This window comes from Cryptotermes secundus, unplaced genomic scaffold, assembly GCF_002891405.2.
Source record: "Cryptotermes secundus unplaced genomic scaffold, Csec_1.0 scaffold152, whole genome shotgun sequence".
In the NCBI taxonomy this organism is placed as follows: domain Eukaryota; kingdom Metazoa; phylum Arthropoda; class Insecta; order Blattodea; family Kalotermitidae; genus Cryptotermes; species Cryptotermes secundus.
In genome coordinates this window covers 3,092,347-3,109,951 of record NW_019720705.1, presented here as the reverse complement: position 1 = coordinate 3,109,951, position 17,605 = coordinate 3,092,347, and the positions used below count along the sequence as shown (strand labels likewise).

General features: G+C 40.4%; 1 protein-coding gene across 5 annotated transcripts in view; it reads right to left on the bottom strand.

The window, feature by feature from the left end:
* The window catches only part of LOC111871565, a 32,488-nt gene extending 18,984 nt beyond the window's left edge, over window positions 1–13,504 (bottom strand). For 2 of the 5 annotated variants that reach the window (XM_033754160.1, XM_033754159.1), the window contains exon 1: window positions 11,159–13,284. In XM_033754160.1, coding sequence (XP_033610051.1) covers window positions 11,255–13,261 — 2,007 coding nt within the window. In that variant the 5' untranslated portion in view covers window positions 13,262–13,284 and the 3' untranslated portion in view covers window positions 11,159–11,254. The other 3 variants (XR_004513746.1, XM_033754161.1, XR_002844059.2) reach the window with 3 other exon arrangements.
* Between the last annotated feature and the right edge of the window lie 4,101 nt (window positions 13,505–17,605).

Here is a 17,605-nt window from a genome sequence, read left to right as displayed (position 1 = left end):
GGTGGTATGACTCACGGCAAATTGCAGCCGCCGCGCGCACTTGATTGTACGCAGTATATATAAACATTGTTATATAATTATATTTTATGCCTTACAGATACATGAATATTATATCTAATTTATCAGATTGTACCTTCAGTTGTATTATTTTTTAGCATTTTGTTGATGAATTTTGATAGGCTAACTGTAAAACATATAATGAAGATGTCACGAAATTCAGAAAGTGTCAATATGTAATGCCCGAGGTCCATGTGAATCCATATATACACGTAGTACCTACTCTTTCCCAATAATAATGATCATAATCGTTCTAACATTGTATTCCAGATTTAAAGATTGTGAATTTCTAAATTACCAGGAGATGAGCACAGGAATTTGCATTAAATTCAGAAGTATACACTCGGAGTAATGCAAGAGGGCCCTTTACATAAAGCACAGGACACCAAACAGATATATCAGACACTGTAACCAATATTGATGTTAAGTAAGAGTGTGTATGAATATTAAATTAGCCCTATGTTATGTTTCAAGTAGGTTCTGCATTTTATCTCTGCAAACACATAATTCCAAATATACATAAAATTTTCCAAACATATTGCAGAAATATGCACTACATTTTCTTAATTACATTTTAATTCTGCTTTATTGTTTTCCAAAATTTCTGTATTTATTTAAATTGGATGTTATTAGTTCATGCTTATGAGTAAACCACGAAAGATATTAAGTCGATACTAGTAATAATAATAATTCGGGACCTCATTACCAAAACAATAATTGATCTGCTTTGTTCTGGTACTAATATGACTATCTCTGAGATGTATATTTCTTCATGAACGAAATAATGCAGTGATTCAGTCATGTCGGGCAATTCCATACCAGGAAGTTACAAACAATGAGAACCTATTAGCAGATATTTTAAGCTATCACAATTGTTCTGAAATGGAATAATAACCATCATTTCTGAAGCTGAATTTTGTCAGTGAATTCAGATATGTGTTTGCTGCATATGTCAACACGATACCTATATTCGTTTGATACAAAATATAATTGTAATTTTTTGTACATAAAATAAGGTGATGTTTGAACCACGAACTTATGTAAATTTCTGTATCATCTGAAGAATTTATTTTTCATATCAGTTATATAGTGGACAAATACCATTGTCGAGAAATATGTCTCGAACAACATTTAAACAACAACTATTGTATGAAGTACGGAACGTCAAATGCCTTTAAAATTAATCCCTTACTAACCCTCTTAGCTTTAAGAATTTATCACTTAATTGATATTGAAGTGCTTCGAGTTTGTTTAAATACGTTGAACTTAAATTCTGTAGAAGTCAGAGGTCTCTAATTCCTACCGCTGCTTGAGTGGTAACTCGCCTTTACCCCTCACAGAGTACTTGATTCTAGAATCATGAAATCGTGCTCATTTCGGCATTGGAGAGCCGATTTCACTGACGCCGATATTTTGAGCATTTCTTTTATTGACGATGCCCTTGTAATATCTTGTCACTGATACTTCCATTGCAACATCCAGCTATAGCAGTAGTACAGCTTGGGATCACTAATATAAAAAGACGTTATTTCCATGTAANCGACGCGCAAGGTCCCCCCCTTCTCTCTCGTTGAGGAGTTAATATCGTTTCCACAGCATATATGAATATTGTTCAGACTCATGTGACGGGTTTGCTACGGTCTGAATATTTTCCACTAATTGGCATCATTGCCATGATTTCCTTATCTGCAAACTCCTTCGTCTTTCATGTATACAAAACATTAAGCGTGTATTGCAGTGTTGAGTGAATGAGATAATGACACACAACAGGAGTAAGCATGCTTAAATATGTCTAGTTCCACTTGAAATTCCCTTCCTTGACGTAGCTTTTTGCAATTCGGCACTTATAAAATATTTCTATCTCAGTGTTAACCTACATTGTTTCTGTAGTCGTGACGTATATTGTACTGAAACATAAGTACGTTAATGTCTCGTATATAGAAATGTTTACTGTAATTAAGTAACATTCCTTGAGTTGATGACTTTAAAGTACAGTCACTCCTCTGTAGTCTGTTGTGCTTGTGTGACATGTTCCCTCATTCACTCTTAATGGAAAACTCATAAACAGTTGGCCGAAGGTAAAATTTTCTTCAGGTACAGCTGTTACTTCTTTGTAAGAGACGTGAACTTGAAGTTCAGTAAAAGAATGTGACACTTCCTCGTTCTTTCTGGAAGATATGAGTGAAAAATAAATACTTATGTGCTACAGGTGTACCTCTTAATATACAGCGCTTGTGAAAGCTAATTACTTTGTCTTAAATGTTAAGCCACTCTTCTGACTGGATTACCCCGAACAAATGTAATAAACACCTAAACTGAGATTATGTGCCATTGTTGTATATTAATATAATAGCACAATAAATTGAAACAGATTTTTAATTCATTTCTATCACATGTACCCAGTCTATATACCATTTGATATAACACAGGAAGGAAAGTACAAATCTGGTTAAAGATGCGCGCGCATTGAGTTCTTCCGCCATGCACTTATCAATGGAACGTTACTTCCGCGAGGTAAGTTACTTTGTAGAGACCAGCATGATTTACTTGTCTTGTGGTCTGATGGAGTGAAGAGTGATGATTTCTATATACGTGTATATGATAATATTATGGTTTAGTGTCTTCTGCAATTTGTAATGATAATGTTTGCGAGTAACGGATAAGAAGTCTGACTTGGGAGACTTCAGTACGGAGAAGTGTTATTAAGCAGAAAGATAATTACCTGCAGTTTGCCAGAGCGAAGCGAAGGTAGAAAACAGTTTGCTACAAGGTAAGAGAGGAATTTCATTTGTAGCCTACAGATCTTATTTCTCACTACTGGAAGGAAATGTAACCCATTTGACAGTGCATCCCTCGGCATTTCTTCTAGGAAACTACGGTCGTGTAAACATGGCTTCAACATTAATCTTGGGTTCCACATACTGTGGAACTATTTACAATTATATGCATAAAAGGCCGATTACGGTAGCCGAGCGGTCTAAGGCATGTACTGTCTTCGCTCGCTTGGAAACCAGGATCGTGGGTTCGAATCCCACTCATGGCATGGATGTTTAGTTTGTGTTTGTGCGTTTTTCTGTGTTGGTGTGCAGGTAGAGGCCTTGCGACGAGCTGATCACCCGCCTAAGGAGTCCTACCGAATGTGTAAGATCTAGAAAAACCGAAGTGAACGGAGAAGTTCATGGAGGTAGGCCTAGGCCCACTGGGGCTGTAGTGCCAAGGAAAAAAAATGCATAAAATCAGCATTAAAGTAATCAAATTATACAATGCTTATATCATTTATCTAAACTGATGCCGGAAGCAGCGTCATCAGCAGCGACTTGAAGCACAGAACAAATGATGCTCGAGATGGTTCAAGTTCGTATAGCAACAGGCGTGACCAGAGTGGTTTGAACGGCTGTTGTACTGCGATGTGGAAAGCAAATGGAAAAACTACCACATTATCACTTTTCCTGGATAGTCTCTTTCCAAAAACAGAAGATCACATTAAGTGGAGGAACTGTTTTGGAAGAGACTGTGGACCTGTCGTCTGACAGATTACTGATCAATCAATCATTTATCTAAATGTAAATTTAAATGTGCATTTCACGCAATACATACAGAACAGATTTGAGCAATTATTTATACTATATATACATAAGTATTTCATACAGATTGGACTAAACAATCAGTAGTAATAAACGTCGCCATGTGGATATTAGTGCAACATATTATTCCAGCAGGTTAGTAAAGGCAATACTTATTATGAATTTCTTCAATGAATAGATGAATCTATATCCATTTTTATGTTCCAGTTTCACACATATGCATAAAGTTAACATATAACGGAGATGTTGCATCCCTCCGTACATTGTTTCGCATATTTCATCTTCAAGAGTATTCACCGGTCTAGTCGAAATTACGTATGTATCAGATGCTTTGCGTTGCATGTTTTAGCGTATTTATAATTTCTGTTCATATGGATGCAATTTATTCCTACTTTTCATGAAACTCAAATAGAAACTTGATTTCGCCAAAATTGATTATCCTACTGAACTGGTACACTAAGGCTGGGGCCACACGAGCGCACTAAGTACGTCCGTTGCAACAAACGTAACTATATGACGGACGTTGCTGAGGACACCACACAATTGCAGAATGCGGTGCGTAGTTTTTGTCTGCAATCGAGCTAGAAGAAAGTGTAGCGCTCGCCTCTCTTGTTTATTTCTACAACGGACGCATTTTGTGCGCTCGTATGGCCCCAACCTAAGTAAGCAACATAACTTATTGCGATCTATAAGTATTGTTGGTCATTTTGAACGTAAACAGGGGTTAGGTTTTAAGAATNTACCACCCATTCAAAACGCGGTCGCAACGTATACTGAAGGGAGCTTACGGCTAGTGTGAATCACCACACTCAAGGACAAACATAAATAAGACATGCCAGCTGACAGGTACAGTGCGTGGACTCGTCAGAAGACCACACTTTTCTCTGGTCATTATCTCCGTAACCGTTCAACTTTGGACATAGGTGTTTAGGGTTATATCGGCATACTATAACATAAGGAACACCCTCCCGAAGTTTGACACATTCCTCCTGGGACATCCTGTATATGAATATTTAACTACGCAGATCAAAGCACAATTTCTGGCTTTAAAGAGCGATAATTGTAGAGCTGTTAATTGTACAACAGTTTCTTTTGGATACTGAAATGTCTACATTTCTGTAAGTCCAATTCGGTTAAAGGTCAGTTTAGATTTGGCTTGTCTTACCCTATCATGGGCGTGCTGTTTAATATTTATGACCTGGCAGGTTTCTTCACAGCTTGTCAAATATTAAACAAGTAATATTTTAGATTTAAATATGAGCAATAGCTGAAGACCCCGTTGCTCCTGTAAAGAAGAAAACATGTATATAAACATACACATGGATAACACAGTGGTTTCCTTCCTGTGATAAATTTGAAAGACCATTGAGCGCTAAAGTACCTCAGTATTCCAGGTAAAGATGAAGTTATCCCTGTGCTTAACTAATCAAGCACTACGCCATGAAGGCGTATGGAGGAGTGGTTGTATAGACCCACATTTTATTAACCTCGGCACTAGCTGTAGGCGAGTGATCAGATTCATGTCCCTGCCGCTTTACCCCCGGGAAAGAGCCCCCGGTACCCATTGCATAGGAGGTTGCGTGAACCACATTGCCGGTCTGGACGATTTGGAGGAGAGAAAATTCTTGACCTTACCGGGACTCAAATTCGACCCCTCTTCGTCCAGCCCATAGCCAGTCGCTATACTGACTAAGATATTCCAGCTCCCTACAGTATTGCATGCTTGGTAAATTATACCGAGATACTTATATTTGAAAGAATACCAGATTTTGAAATTTTTAAACATCTCGAAACACTAGCTCTGTATTTATACATGAGCTCGCATGTGATTGTGATAACATTCAAAGCTTTGATTACACAAAGTGTTGTTTAAATTGTAGCTGATATAAGTAGGCATAGTATAACGGGTTGAATAGAGCGATGATATATCTGAAATATAATGTGTCATAAAGGCCTGTTACGCTAAACATATGACCACAGCTTAACTGTGTTCTGCTATTTGTTCCGGACGAATGAACGATTGTCTCTGGTGAGAGCAATATTGTATATGTTCTGGCAGCAAAAATTGCCAGCTTACATATAAATTTAGTGTTTTCTAGCAAGTGAAGAGTGAAATGTTTATGTGACCGACGAGGTGAAAGAATGCTTGCTGATTCCTCGAGGTAGAATTTTACGACACCATCTATCATTATCACCATACCAGATGGTGCCTCTTTTGAGCCTGGTTTTGCAACCGGCCTGATTAATTGAGTTCCCAGACGTGGTACACAAATTTATACCTTAATCACAATTCAAATAAACAATAGTGAAATTGAAATAAAGAATTTAATGTACTGTAACTCTTTCCAACAAACGGAGTTTGCAATTTGTCAACTGCGTGCCGTGACGCATGGCATTACTTGAAAAGTTGACACTCGCTCATGTTTTAACTACATCGCGCGCAGAATTGCTAATGCGTACAGAAAGGATATCTTTGACGTGTGTACTTATTTTAAATATTCTTTGAAGTCCTGAATATAAAACGGAACATAAGCAATATAATTACATTTTTTTATGTTGTTCATTTATATATGCGTTTAAGCCGCGCCATAGCTCAAGCGGTTAGTCGCTGGCTTCCCACCGCGGCGGCCCGGGTTCGATCCCGGGTCTGGTCAAGTGGGATTTGTGGTGGACAAAGTGGCGCTGGGGCAGGGTTTATCCGAGTACTTCGGTTTCCCTTGCAAATCTTCATTCCACCATATTCTCCATCATTATAATCAGCCGAGGCAGGCTACAATAGGTCGATCAGTGGCCTCCGTGACGAGTAGACCCAGTTGGACTCTAACCCCCCCCACTAGATATGCGTTAATACATCTATATTTTAAGTAAATTAACTCAACCTGAAAGTACAATATGTGGAAATGAAGGCCTTTTGCAAACAAGGAGAATATTTGTGCTTCCTCTGAGTAGAATTTTCCAGCCACGTACATGAAATGGACTATTATAAGGCTATCGCTACTTCTGGTTCATGATCTTGAAGCTAATGGTTCCTTCGGAAGAAAACACTCTCCAGCATACTTATCCTACGTTAGTTCATTTGTAGAAGAAATTTTTTGAAATGTTTTCTTAATCTGCAAAATATCATTAAATACAAATATAAAAGGAAATTTGTAATTCTCACAAAGTTTGAACCCAATGATATATCAAACAAAGTTGTTTCTTATATTGTACAATACTGTTGCTGTTATTGTGAGCGAAGTCACTGCAGCTTCTGTAGTCACTTCAAGAGACTGCGGATTTTATGGCACGTAGATCGTGAAAAATGTGGCACTTGAGCATACATATTGTCACGTGTATTAGGGGCTACAGACTGTATTTGTATTGGTGAATAGATTTATTGACCACTTACAGATCGCAACTACAAATAATTATAACACTATTGCTGATCACCACACAACAAATCACTTCATATTAAGTCTTCTTAGTCTATATTTACTAGTCGTTACTAGGTAACCGCTCCTCACAATGCATATTCCTCTGCAATGTCTTCACTAGACATTTCGTGGTACTAATCTTAGCAATTGAGATTCTTCCGTTTTCGTTGCCCGCTGGTTAACACTCCAAAAGTGACCCCCCAACTGCACTGCACTCACTCTCACAACAGAACACGGTTGGTCGAGTCGTATAGCCTCGGAGCGAACCTACAGAAAACACCTCTTGCGTCACCACTTCTATTGTTACGTGACGCCACCGTACACTTGTAAGCCATGGGCGCTGCAACAGTTGATGTTTACTAAGCAGCGTGTCTATACTCCGCAATATAATGCAAGGCAACTATACAAATTTGAACTAAAAATTAAGAACTTAAGAACTGAAAGGGCCGGTAGCGGTAGACAAGAGGTCTAAGGCATATACTGTCTTCACTCACTCTGAAGCCGGAATCTTGGGTTCGAATCCCACACAAGGCATGGATGTTTGGTATGTGTATGTGTTTGTTCTGTGATTGTGTTCTGTGCTTATGTAGAGGCCTTACAACAAGCTGATAAATCGTCCAAGAAGTCTTACCGCCTGAAAAAATGATCATGAAACTTAAAAATCAGAGGCCAGTGTCAAAGGGGCTGTAGAGCCAGTAAAAACAATTGAAAGAGGAAGGAAATATGTAATAATTAGGTTATGAACTGCTGAGATGATCCTTTCCTTCTATATCGTGTACATGAGTTATGTGAGACGGTGTTTGTCACAGAATTGCAAAAGTCCTGACAGTTTTCTAAGTCCACACTTTCCGAGCACGCAAGTAACTGAAATGTGTTAGCATTCCCTATAAGGCGAACGCGATAGTCTGAAATGTCATGCAATCCCGCATGCCCTTAAGCCTTTACTATATTGTGTCTTGTGATTGCGCCTTGCGCTCACAAACGGCGAATGTAACCTCAAAGGAACTGGCTACCAGTGCATGTGATGCTCTTATTCACAGTATTCAGACCGCTTCTGGGGCACCCCAAACCTCCTATCCAATGGGTTCTGGAGGTGATTTCCCCGAGGTAAAGCGACCAAGGCGTAAAGCTGACCACACGCCTCAATCTATTGCTAAGGTCAAGAATGGTGGAGCTCTACCTTCAATCTCTCGTTTATCTTCATGCCATAGTGCTTAATTAATTCGGCATAAGGACAACTTTACCTTTTTTTATTTTCCTTGACACTACAGCCCCAGTGGGCCTGGGCCTACCTCCATGAACTTCTCCGTTCACTTCGGTTTTTTCTTGATCTTACACATTCGGTAGGACTCCTTGGGCGAGTGATCAGCTCGTCGCAAGGCCTCTACCTGTACACAAACACAGAAAAACTCACACAAACTAAACATCCATGCCCTGAGCGGGATTCGAACCCACGATCCCGGTTTCCAAGCGAGCGAAGACAGTACATGTCTTCAACTTTACCTTTACATTTTTAAATTGCTTAACCTGGTCAATATGAAAGCTCGGCCTTTAGTGTGGGAACATGTAAATGCGAGCGTGATTGTAAAATGCTGCATTTATATAAATTGTGGTTTCCTAATCACCTACTGATAACGTCTTTAAATCATAAACAAGTCATATGTCCGGTTAGGGTAGTGTCCAATATGCAGTGAAGTGTTACACAGGGCGTCATACCTGGACAGACTGATTAGCAAGAGCTGAAACCAAGCATCGTGTACAGTGACGGGCTGTTGTGAACAAGATCTGAACAGAAATACCTTATGCAATACGAAGTCGTGCAGCCCAGTAACGAGTAAGAGGCAAGCAGCTAGCTCAAGTTTGAGGCAATACGTTCCGTCCAAATGTCGGTAAATTTCTACCGGACTACGCTGCGTCACGTGGGAGAAGCTGATATTCCCCATAGTGACAGCTGTGATAACCTCAAGTCAAATGGAATATGAAGTCAATATGAAGGAAGTTGCCTTCACTGTTCGAGCGGCTATGAGTTTTCAAGTAAAGCTTTGCTTTACGGAGTAAATTTGTTAGATTTAAGATGATAGAAATGAAGACGCATCAAATCAACTCAGAAGAGGTTAGCAGCACAAGTTTCCCCTGTCACCGGAATAAAAGTCAATATAGCTGATGTTCCTAGATTTCCTAAATTTGATGCTACCGTAAAGTATTCCGCTTCAGTAATCATGATAATGTTACTGTTAATAGCTCAACAAAATGTAAAAGAAATATTTGGCACATCATCATCTTCAATTCATTAAATCATCTGTTCTTCATTATTATCGTATAATTCCAACAATTCCATCTATCGCTGGCGTGAATGTCGAAATTTGTTCATTTTAACAAACTGAACAAATTAGGGTCAAATTTTCTGATAGCAGTGCCGGCAGTTGAAGACGGCCGGAGTCGGTTCTATACATCTGCCATCCATACTCTTGATATCTTTATTTTAATATTGTGACGTGTAGACTCATTGCTCGGGAACGGGTCGGCGAACAAGTTTCCGCGGAAATGGATTCTTGGAAATCAACCCGTTCGACGAAAGCGTTTCCATGGATAGGGAAATGAAATATATTTCAGTGGAAATAGATTCTTGGGAAGGCTCCGCCACTGAGTGACAAACGGACGTTTCCTTGGATACGAGATGGAAATATATCTTCTCTGTTGATACGTTCCGACGTTGTAGAACAGGAAACCCAAATCAGATCAGATAACAAAATTATACAGGCAACAAGCGGAAGTCATACAAAATCATGATAACGAAAATGTTCGCAATATTGGACAAGGCGAAGCCCGACAAAGAAAGTATAAGAGGCTTAAACTTGACGGTGGTCAAGCATACGACCGTTCAAGTGACTAGACTGCCGTTGTAGCGGAAGCTACTAGAAATAAGGCATAAAATGCTGTACTGAGCCTGGACTGACAGAGGCCCTGTATATATTTAATACATTTATTATCATGTTTAACATGTAAAATGTAAATATCCTTTACATTATGACAAATGAAGACGAATGAAGTGACAGGAGGTTGGAGAAAACTGTACAATGAGAAGATTCATAACTTGTACTTTTCTCCAAGTATAATTAGAATGATCAAGTCAAGGAGGATGAGGTGAGTGGAGCATTTAGAACGAATGAGGGAGACGAGGAATGCATATAGGATATTGGTGGAAAAGCCAGAAATAAAGAAACCACTGGGAAGACCAAGGCGTAAGTGGGTGGACAATATTAAAATGGATCTTAGAGAGATAGGATGGGATGGTATGGATTAGATTGATCTGGCTCAGGATAAGGACCAGTGGAGGGCTCTTGTGAACACGAAAATGAACTTTCGGGTTCAATGAAATGCTGGGAATTTCTTGAGTAGCTGCATAATTGGCGGCTCCTCCAAAAGGGCTCAGCTCCATGAGTATGTAAGTAAGTTATGACAAATTACTTACTACTGCAGACAATGACTAGTACAAAAGACAGACCTGTCCTCCCGTCAGATAAGGCGCCCATAATAACAAGACTGAAAGTGTCAAACAATAATAAATATCTGGTCATGAGCCCCAGATTGGCTCGACACCAACATTGATTGACTGACTGACTGACTGACTGACCGACCGTCAGTCATAATATGACTTTGATTTTGACTTTGACTTTGACTTTATGACCGGGGGGCATGAATTCTGTTGGCCAAAGAACTGATGGGTTGTGGGTTTGGTTCATGTCGGTTAAAATCATGAGGTTTTGGGATGTTTCGAAATCGATTGTTTCGTAAGTAGTGGAGCCTTGAGTGAGAAGCCGTTTTCTCGTTGTGGCCTGATTGTAGATGGAAAGGGAGAATGAATGCCACGTGACGCCATATGCAGCTTTGGAAAGGATGTTAAAATTTTTTATTGTATTATTCTCTTGCTCGTCGATTCCGATCCAGAACTGAAGGAGGTGACAGGGAAGAACATATCCACATACGCCAACATCACAGAAAGAAATGTTTTGCCATAATGATATTTTTATTTCTCCGTGTACATGGGTTGTCTTAATAGGAATTGGAATAGTTGAAACCATGGGAGCCATGTGCTTGCCATACCCATCCTGTTTTACGTTGTGCGTTGTTTGTCCGACAGAAGCGATACCGGATGTCCTGGATCTCTTTGGTGGCCTATCCTGTTGGTCGGAGGTAGAATCAGCCATCCTGGGAGGGGGCTTGGTCTCCGGAGGGAAGGTCACAAAGAGATTCGGATGAATCCTGTAACAGCAGATCGATTTGGATGTTCTGCAGTTCTTGGTATTGGCGCAAAGAATGAAGTTTGGATGTCTCGGAGAGTGGGAGAGTAGATAAGAGGGATGTGTATGAATCGTGTATAGACTGCAAATGATGAAGGAACAGCGCATAGAGGTCGTGTTTGGTGATGATGGTTGGGGGTTGGGGGATGGTTGCATCTCTGGTGATGGAGCTGGATATGAGTGAGTTCAAATGGAAAACGAAAATGCGCTGCTTAATGGGAGAGACGTCGTCCGTGCTCACCCAATTCCAGATGGGCTGGTTGGTGGTGGTGAAGATTGGCAAGCGGTATATTATCTCCTTGTCGGCGTGCTTCATGTCGGTGGGTATAGGAGCACCCTCTAGAAGCAGCTTCCACGTGCCTACCGTGGTCTGGTCGATTATGGGCTCTTCGAATATAACAGAAGTGCTGTTAGGCAACTGATCAAGATGAAAATTGGATTTGTTGCGTTCTCTTGCGATGCGTGTTGGTTTTGTATCTGCAAGCAGCAAGGATGCTAAGAGCGACTTACCCGTATTGGTCGGGCCTTGGAACACGAACGTGTTAATTTTGGTTATGTTAGTGGAGTGTATGAGCAAAAATTTAGAAAAGAAGTCATCGATGGCGATGTTGTTTGATGAGAAGATAGAACTAAGCAAAGAGACGTTTTGAGGTTTGTAGATAGAAATGCCGAAATTGTCAATGAGGAGTTGGTAGTAGTGCTCTTTTTTTATCTCTTGGAGCGATTTGATTGTGTGAATTTTGATTAGTGTCTTGATAATATTTTGCCCGACGTACCCAAGTTGCTTGAGGAGTTGGATTTTCGTGTGCGTAGGAAGGATACGCTGGAAAGCCTCAAATGACGTGATTTTGTTATCGACGATAAGGCAGGAAATGTAATCAATGGAAAAGGTGCGCTGTGTGATTGTTTCTTTTGCCAATACATTTTTTCCTTCGACGTACTGAGAACAGCGAAGATCTGATGTTGATGGCATGTCCGTGGTGTCATAGTGGAGGAGAGCCTCTGTGAGTGGCTTTAGGATGGCGATAGCTCGACTTCCATATTTATAGAACGTTCCGAGACCTTTTCGTGTAAGATATGATATGAATCGGGATGCGAAGCGGACGAGTTGAAGGCTTGTATGGGCCTCTGCAGTTCCTTCAAAGCGGGCTTTAAGGAATTGAAGGATTGAGTTGAGGTGCCGGTGCGTTGTTGGAGTGGCGGACGCTGAAGATGACGTGGATGTGGTCGCCGTGGTCAAATGCTGCGAAGGTGGGAGATTTTTTGGTGGTGGCAGGGAGGATGTCGAAGGCAGATTTGTGGAGGATGAAAGTGTAGGTAAGGCTGCTTGCTGAGGCTCCGTCCGTATCATCGATTCTAATGTTGTCTCCAATATCGCCGGCCTGTGATGTTGTAGGAGGAGAATCATATCCGTCTCGAATATGTCGAGTTCCGGTTGGGTCTCGGAGAGCATGTGCGCTTTGTTGTTCTTGGACTCGAGCAGAGCTACCATCACTTCTCCTTGGGTGTTTGTGGAGTAAGCCAGTATCGGTGCCTTTTCGTTTTCTTCTTGAACCATCAGGGACATCGGCGTTGCTTGTAGGAGATTGAGAAAGGTAGAGAATGGGTTTGGCGAACCGTCCTGCTTGAGGTGTTCGTGAGCGAGAGAATCAGGTGTTGTTTGTCCTCTGGAGATGGGATCTCGAATAACTGTATGTGAGAAGTTAGGCGAGACAGGGGCTCTGGCGCTGTCACAATCTGATGATGCTCCGTGATGTAATCGGAGAGATCTCTGAGCTGTTGTGGTGTCGCATGTCGGGGAGCAACCGAGAATAGAATATATCTCCTGGGTGGGAGATGGATCGTTTTGCCGGTCGGGGTCGTGAACGATGGCCACTGACTCTTGTTTCTGGTCTGGTCTGTCCATGTTAGAGACATGTGGCTGATGTAATGGACTTACCCGAACCACGCCAGGAGATGATGATTGTGTGATGTAGGAAGTTAAATCCTCTTCGTAGTTGTCTTCGAATTCTTCTGGGAAGCCGAAGGTGTTGCCTTGAAGAACTTGTTGGTAAACTTGTGCGGCACAGAGATCTTGGGTACGACACTGAGCACAGAGTTGCCAGCAGAACGCGCAAGAACAGACTGACGTATAATGGCGACAGGCGCTGTGGTATACCATCGTGAATGCGATGCGATGAGAGTATGAAGGCTATATAGTTAGCGAAGCGAGGTGGAGGGGTTATCGGCGGAGAGTTTATCGGCTAGGGTTAAGTTTATAATATCAACATCATAACATCGTGACATGAAGGCGAAACGTGATATCATATCAAAGTTGGAGCTCTAAGTGTCTGTCATCAGATCAGATCAGAATTGAGTTTAAGGTCAGCCTGTTAAGGGAAGGTTTGCTTGTGAAAAGACGAGTTTATATGTGCTCTACTTACAGTGAGACTGAGGCCGCGACATAACTCAAGTGGTTAGTCGTTGGCTTCCCACCGCGGCGGCCCGGGTTCTATCCCGTGTCTGGTCAAGTGGGATTTGTGGTGGACAAAGTGGCGCTGGGGCGAGTTTCCTCCGAGTACTTCGGTTTCCCCTGCCAATCTTCATTCCACCAATTGCTCCACAATCACCCTCACCTATCATCTGGGGCTGGTACAATAGGCCAGAAGTGGCCGCAGTACAAGGGGCGTAGTCCAACCTCACTAGCAATAAAAAATATACAGTGAGACTGTTATAGAACCCGTTACCTGGAATGTAGTACTGTACTCCAGCCTGGAGTTCACGTGTTTTCAGAATACTCTCTTTGTGACTTGACATCTGATTCGGTATTCCCAGAGGGCATAAAGTGGTTCCAGTACAAAGACGAACGAGCTAATGCTCTTTAGAAAAATATTCTTTCATTTTACTGAGAAACGTATGGAGTCAAATGCAGAAACGTTTAATGTTAAGCAGAAAGTAGATACATCAACCACTGCGATTTACAGGTTTAAATAATCTTTGAAATTCTGGAATCATCTGTGGAACTGAAAACGTCTTCAATCGCTGTACACTAAACAACAATACCTCTACTTTGAACAGAATTAAAATCAGTGTCTCTTCTACTTTCGTACCGTCATCTAGCATCTGGAGCCGTAGCAACGACAGAACTGCTGTTACCTGCCGGAAACTGAACTGATGCACAGGGAGGGACTCTAGACAATATTGAGTAGAAATAAGACAAAGAAGTTATTTGAGAGTAGTAAAACCTTATGTAGGAGAGGTAATTTAAAATGAAACAAACTGCTGAATTTTCAATAAGATGATACATTTAGGAATGCCACCAACAGTAACAATATATTTCCTTAGACACCAAATAATCTGCATATACTGGAGTACAGAGAAATGGAAGATGCAGGTGCAGAAAGCAGAAATACTTTCGGTATGTAGTGATCGTCGAGTGTATGTGTGTGTTGTTGAACTGCATGCATTCGTTATAACGACAGTCCGCTTTCCTCCACGACGTACGAGGGAAGGAACATTTTCAGGGAACGATGTAAGAACCTCAAATTATTGATCTTTAAGACCACCCGACAGTGACAAAGAGTAGATTGATGTGAAGCGAAATCGGCATACTGTTTCCAGTCTACTTGGCATCCATACTACCCACATTATGTCGTACTCATACTCCTAAAGAAAGCAAGGATAATGATTTTTAAACAGCGAACACAGGAAAATTTTCCTAAGAATAAAATTACAAGGAAACCACGATAGAATTAAAACTTCCATAAGGTTTTCTTATCAAGGAACTTCATAAATTTCGGATATGCGCGTTATGAATGAAAGATGTTTCTTTCTTATAATTCCATATGAGTTCTTACTAAACGTTTGTGTCAGTGAACGACCCTAATTTCTGCTGTAGGCTGTTCATTATCTAAGGTATATTTCATACAAACAATATTCCATGAATTTGTCCTATTTCTGGACGCACTTATTAATTGTAATTATAATAAGAAGGAACTTTCATCTTATAGTAGCCAAATTAGGCAAACATACTCGTATTTAGCATTTAGGAGATTTCGTGTTTGATAGAAACTATTGTCATTATCTTATTTATTAATTTTTCTTTTATTTAACTTAGCCTTCATCTGCCAACATTATATCTGTCTATCCACATCTCTCTCTCTGTCTATCTATCTATCTATGGCTCTACAGCCCTTTGTTGGACTTTGACAGCTTTTTTATTTTCTTAATCCATACACACAACCGGTATTACTCCTTTGACGGGGGATCAGGCCGTCGCAAAACCGCTACCTACACACAGAATAAACACAGACATCCATGTCTAGAGTGGAATTCGAACACATGATCCCAGTGTTAGAGCGAGCGAAGACACTGCGCTGCGTGATCGGCGCCATTGTCTGGCAAAGACAGATGTGAGCTTGGCAGGACGCGGAGGGCAGCAGTCGTGGCTCATTTCAGGTACTATCCCAGCACCAGCCTGGAGATTCGATTAGATGTTGAATTAGGTTTAGAATGCCGTTGTTTGTTCTGATCTGTAATTTCTGACTTCCTGTTTGTAGGAACGGACTAATCCCGAATGTGTCATCGTTGTTCAAAATGTATTTAAACAAAATAGAACATTAATACATTTCTCAAAATAAAATTACCTAATTGTTTCCATGTACATTTCTCTCNAATAATAATAATAATAATACCAAACAAATAGAAAACAACATTAATCTAGGGATCTTATAAATTACAGATGGCAGTCATAACTGAAAAGTAGGCTACGAACATAGCTGCCGAAACAAAACACCCTGGACAGACATACATTTATGAACAATGGACGACACCCCGTGTGAGATGAAATAAAATGCACCAAAATAACATGGGTATAATAGGAACTTTAAAGGATCTTTTCTGGTTTTACCTTAAAAAGAAAACAACAGCGTGTGATTTTAACAGGGACTAAGACAGTGTAGCAGTTTTAACATAATTTAATACAATAATAGTAACATATCAAGACACCTGAAGATGGCCGTTTGGTGCCGAAACATGTAGTGCCAAAGTGTATAATGTTAAAATAAAATTAAAATTAAGTAGTTAATAAACAAGTGTTGCAATATTTACGGTCGATAAGTACATGGACGTTAAGTTAAACAAATGCAACAGGATGCTGAAGTACAGAATTTGAAAGAATCTTCAAAATAATTTTGTGGATAATTACAAGATGGGCACAATTTCACCAAAATTTAAAATGGTGACTGGAATACTACGGATCTCCTTCATCTCGATCAGGTTAAATGACCTCTGAGGCTTTTAGTATTACTGTGGCTGAGAACTGATTGTGAACAAGAGACTGCAGACTGCGACTCGAGCCAATCTGGAAATGTACTTTGCACAATATGAGGTCTCCTGCTTTTGAGGATATCACTTACATCAGTGTGAACGCTCCCCAGATATTTGTGTAGACAGGAAGTGATCTCTCTACTCCTCTCCTAGATGGAAATCCGTGCCACGCACCGGAGTTCTCGATCATCGTGTCAAATCGAAAGTGATGTGTTCTTGTCAGTTTAGTTCAGCAGATAAGCTGTATTGGTTTTACGGTAATGTTCCTCTCTTCCTTGCTACCTCTTAGGTTTTGCTACTTCAATAAGCCCAATATTTATCTACAGTTTGCTACACTTTTGACAAATGTCAGATATTCTTCACCGCTGAATTTAGGTCCTGAAAAGGGGATTCACAGATCTTTCGTCTGACGTTCTTGCCATGAAATATCTTCAATAATCCAACCTATATTTCGCTCACAGTGACATGGTGTGGTGAATATTTCCTCTTGAGATAGTCTGTTTTCCGCTTTCATAAGACGACAAAGAGAAGTGTAAATTAGTGTGAGCAGATTCAGTAATATTATCAGATTTTTGTCTCTAGTGAATGTTGCTCCTCCTGTCTTATCCTATATTTCCAAAACTTTGGATTGCTTTTTATACGATTGTTTTAAGACTTCCTTTGATTTCACTGAACACCGAAAAAGAAAAACATGATTTACCTACTGTCTCCAAAGTCCTGTTTATCTTTAATTGATAATCAATATTGTCGTACGTGGAAAATTCTGTTTATTTGCATCTCGTGTCCCAATCCTACCTATCTGAGTTTTCCCCTACTTTATTGAGATGGACATGCACGAAATTCCTTTCATCGGAACTTTCCGATAACCACGGTGAATTCTTCTCTTAGCAGCTTCCGAGATTAGTTCTTTACAAGTTCCCACCAAGATAGAGTGACTTCATTT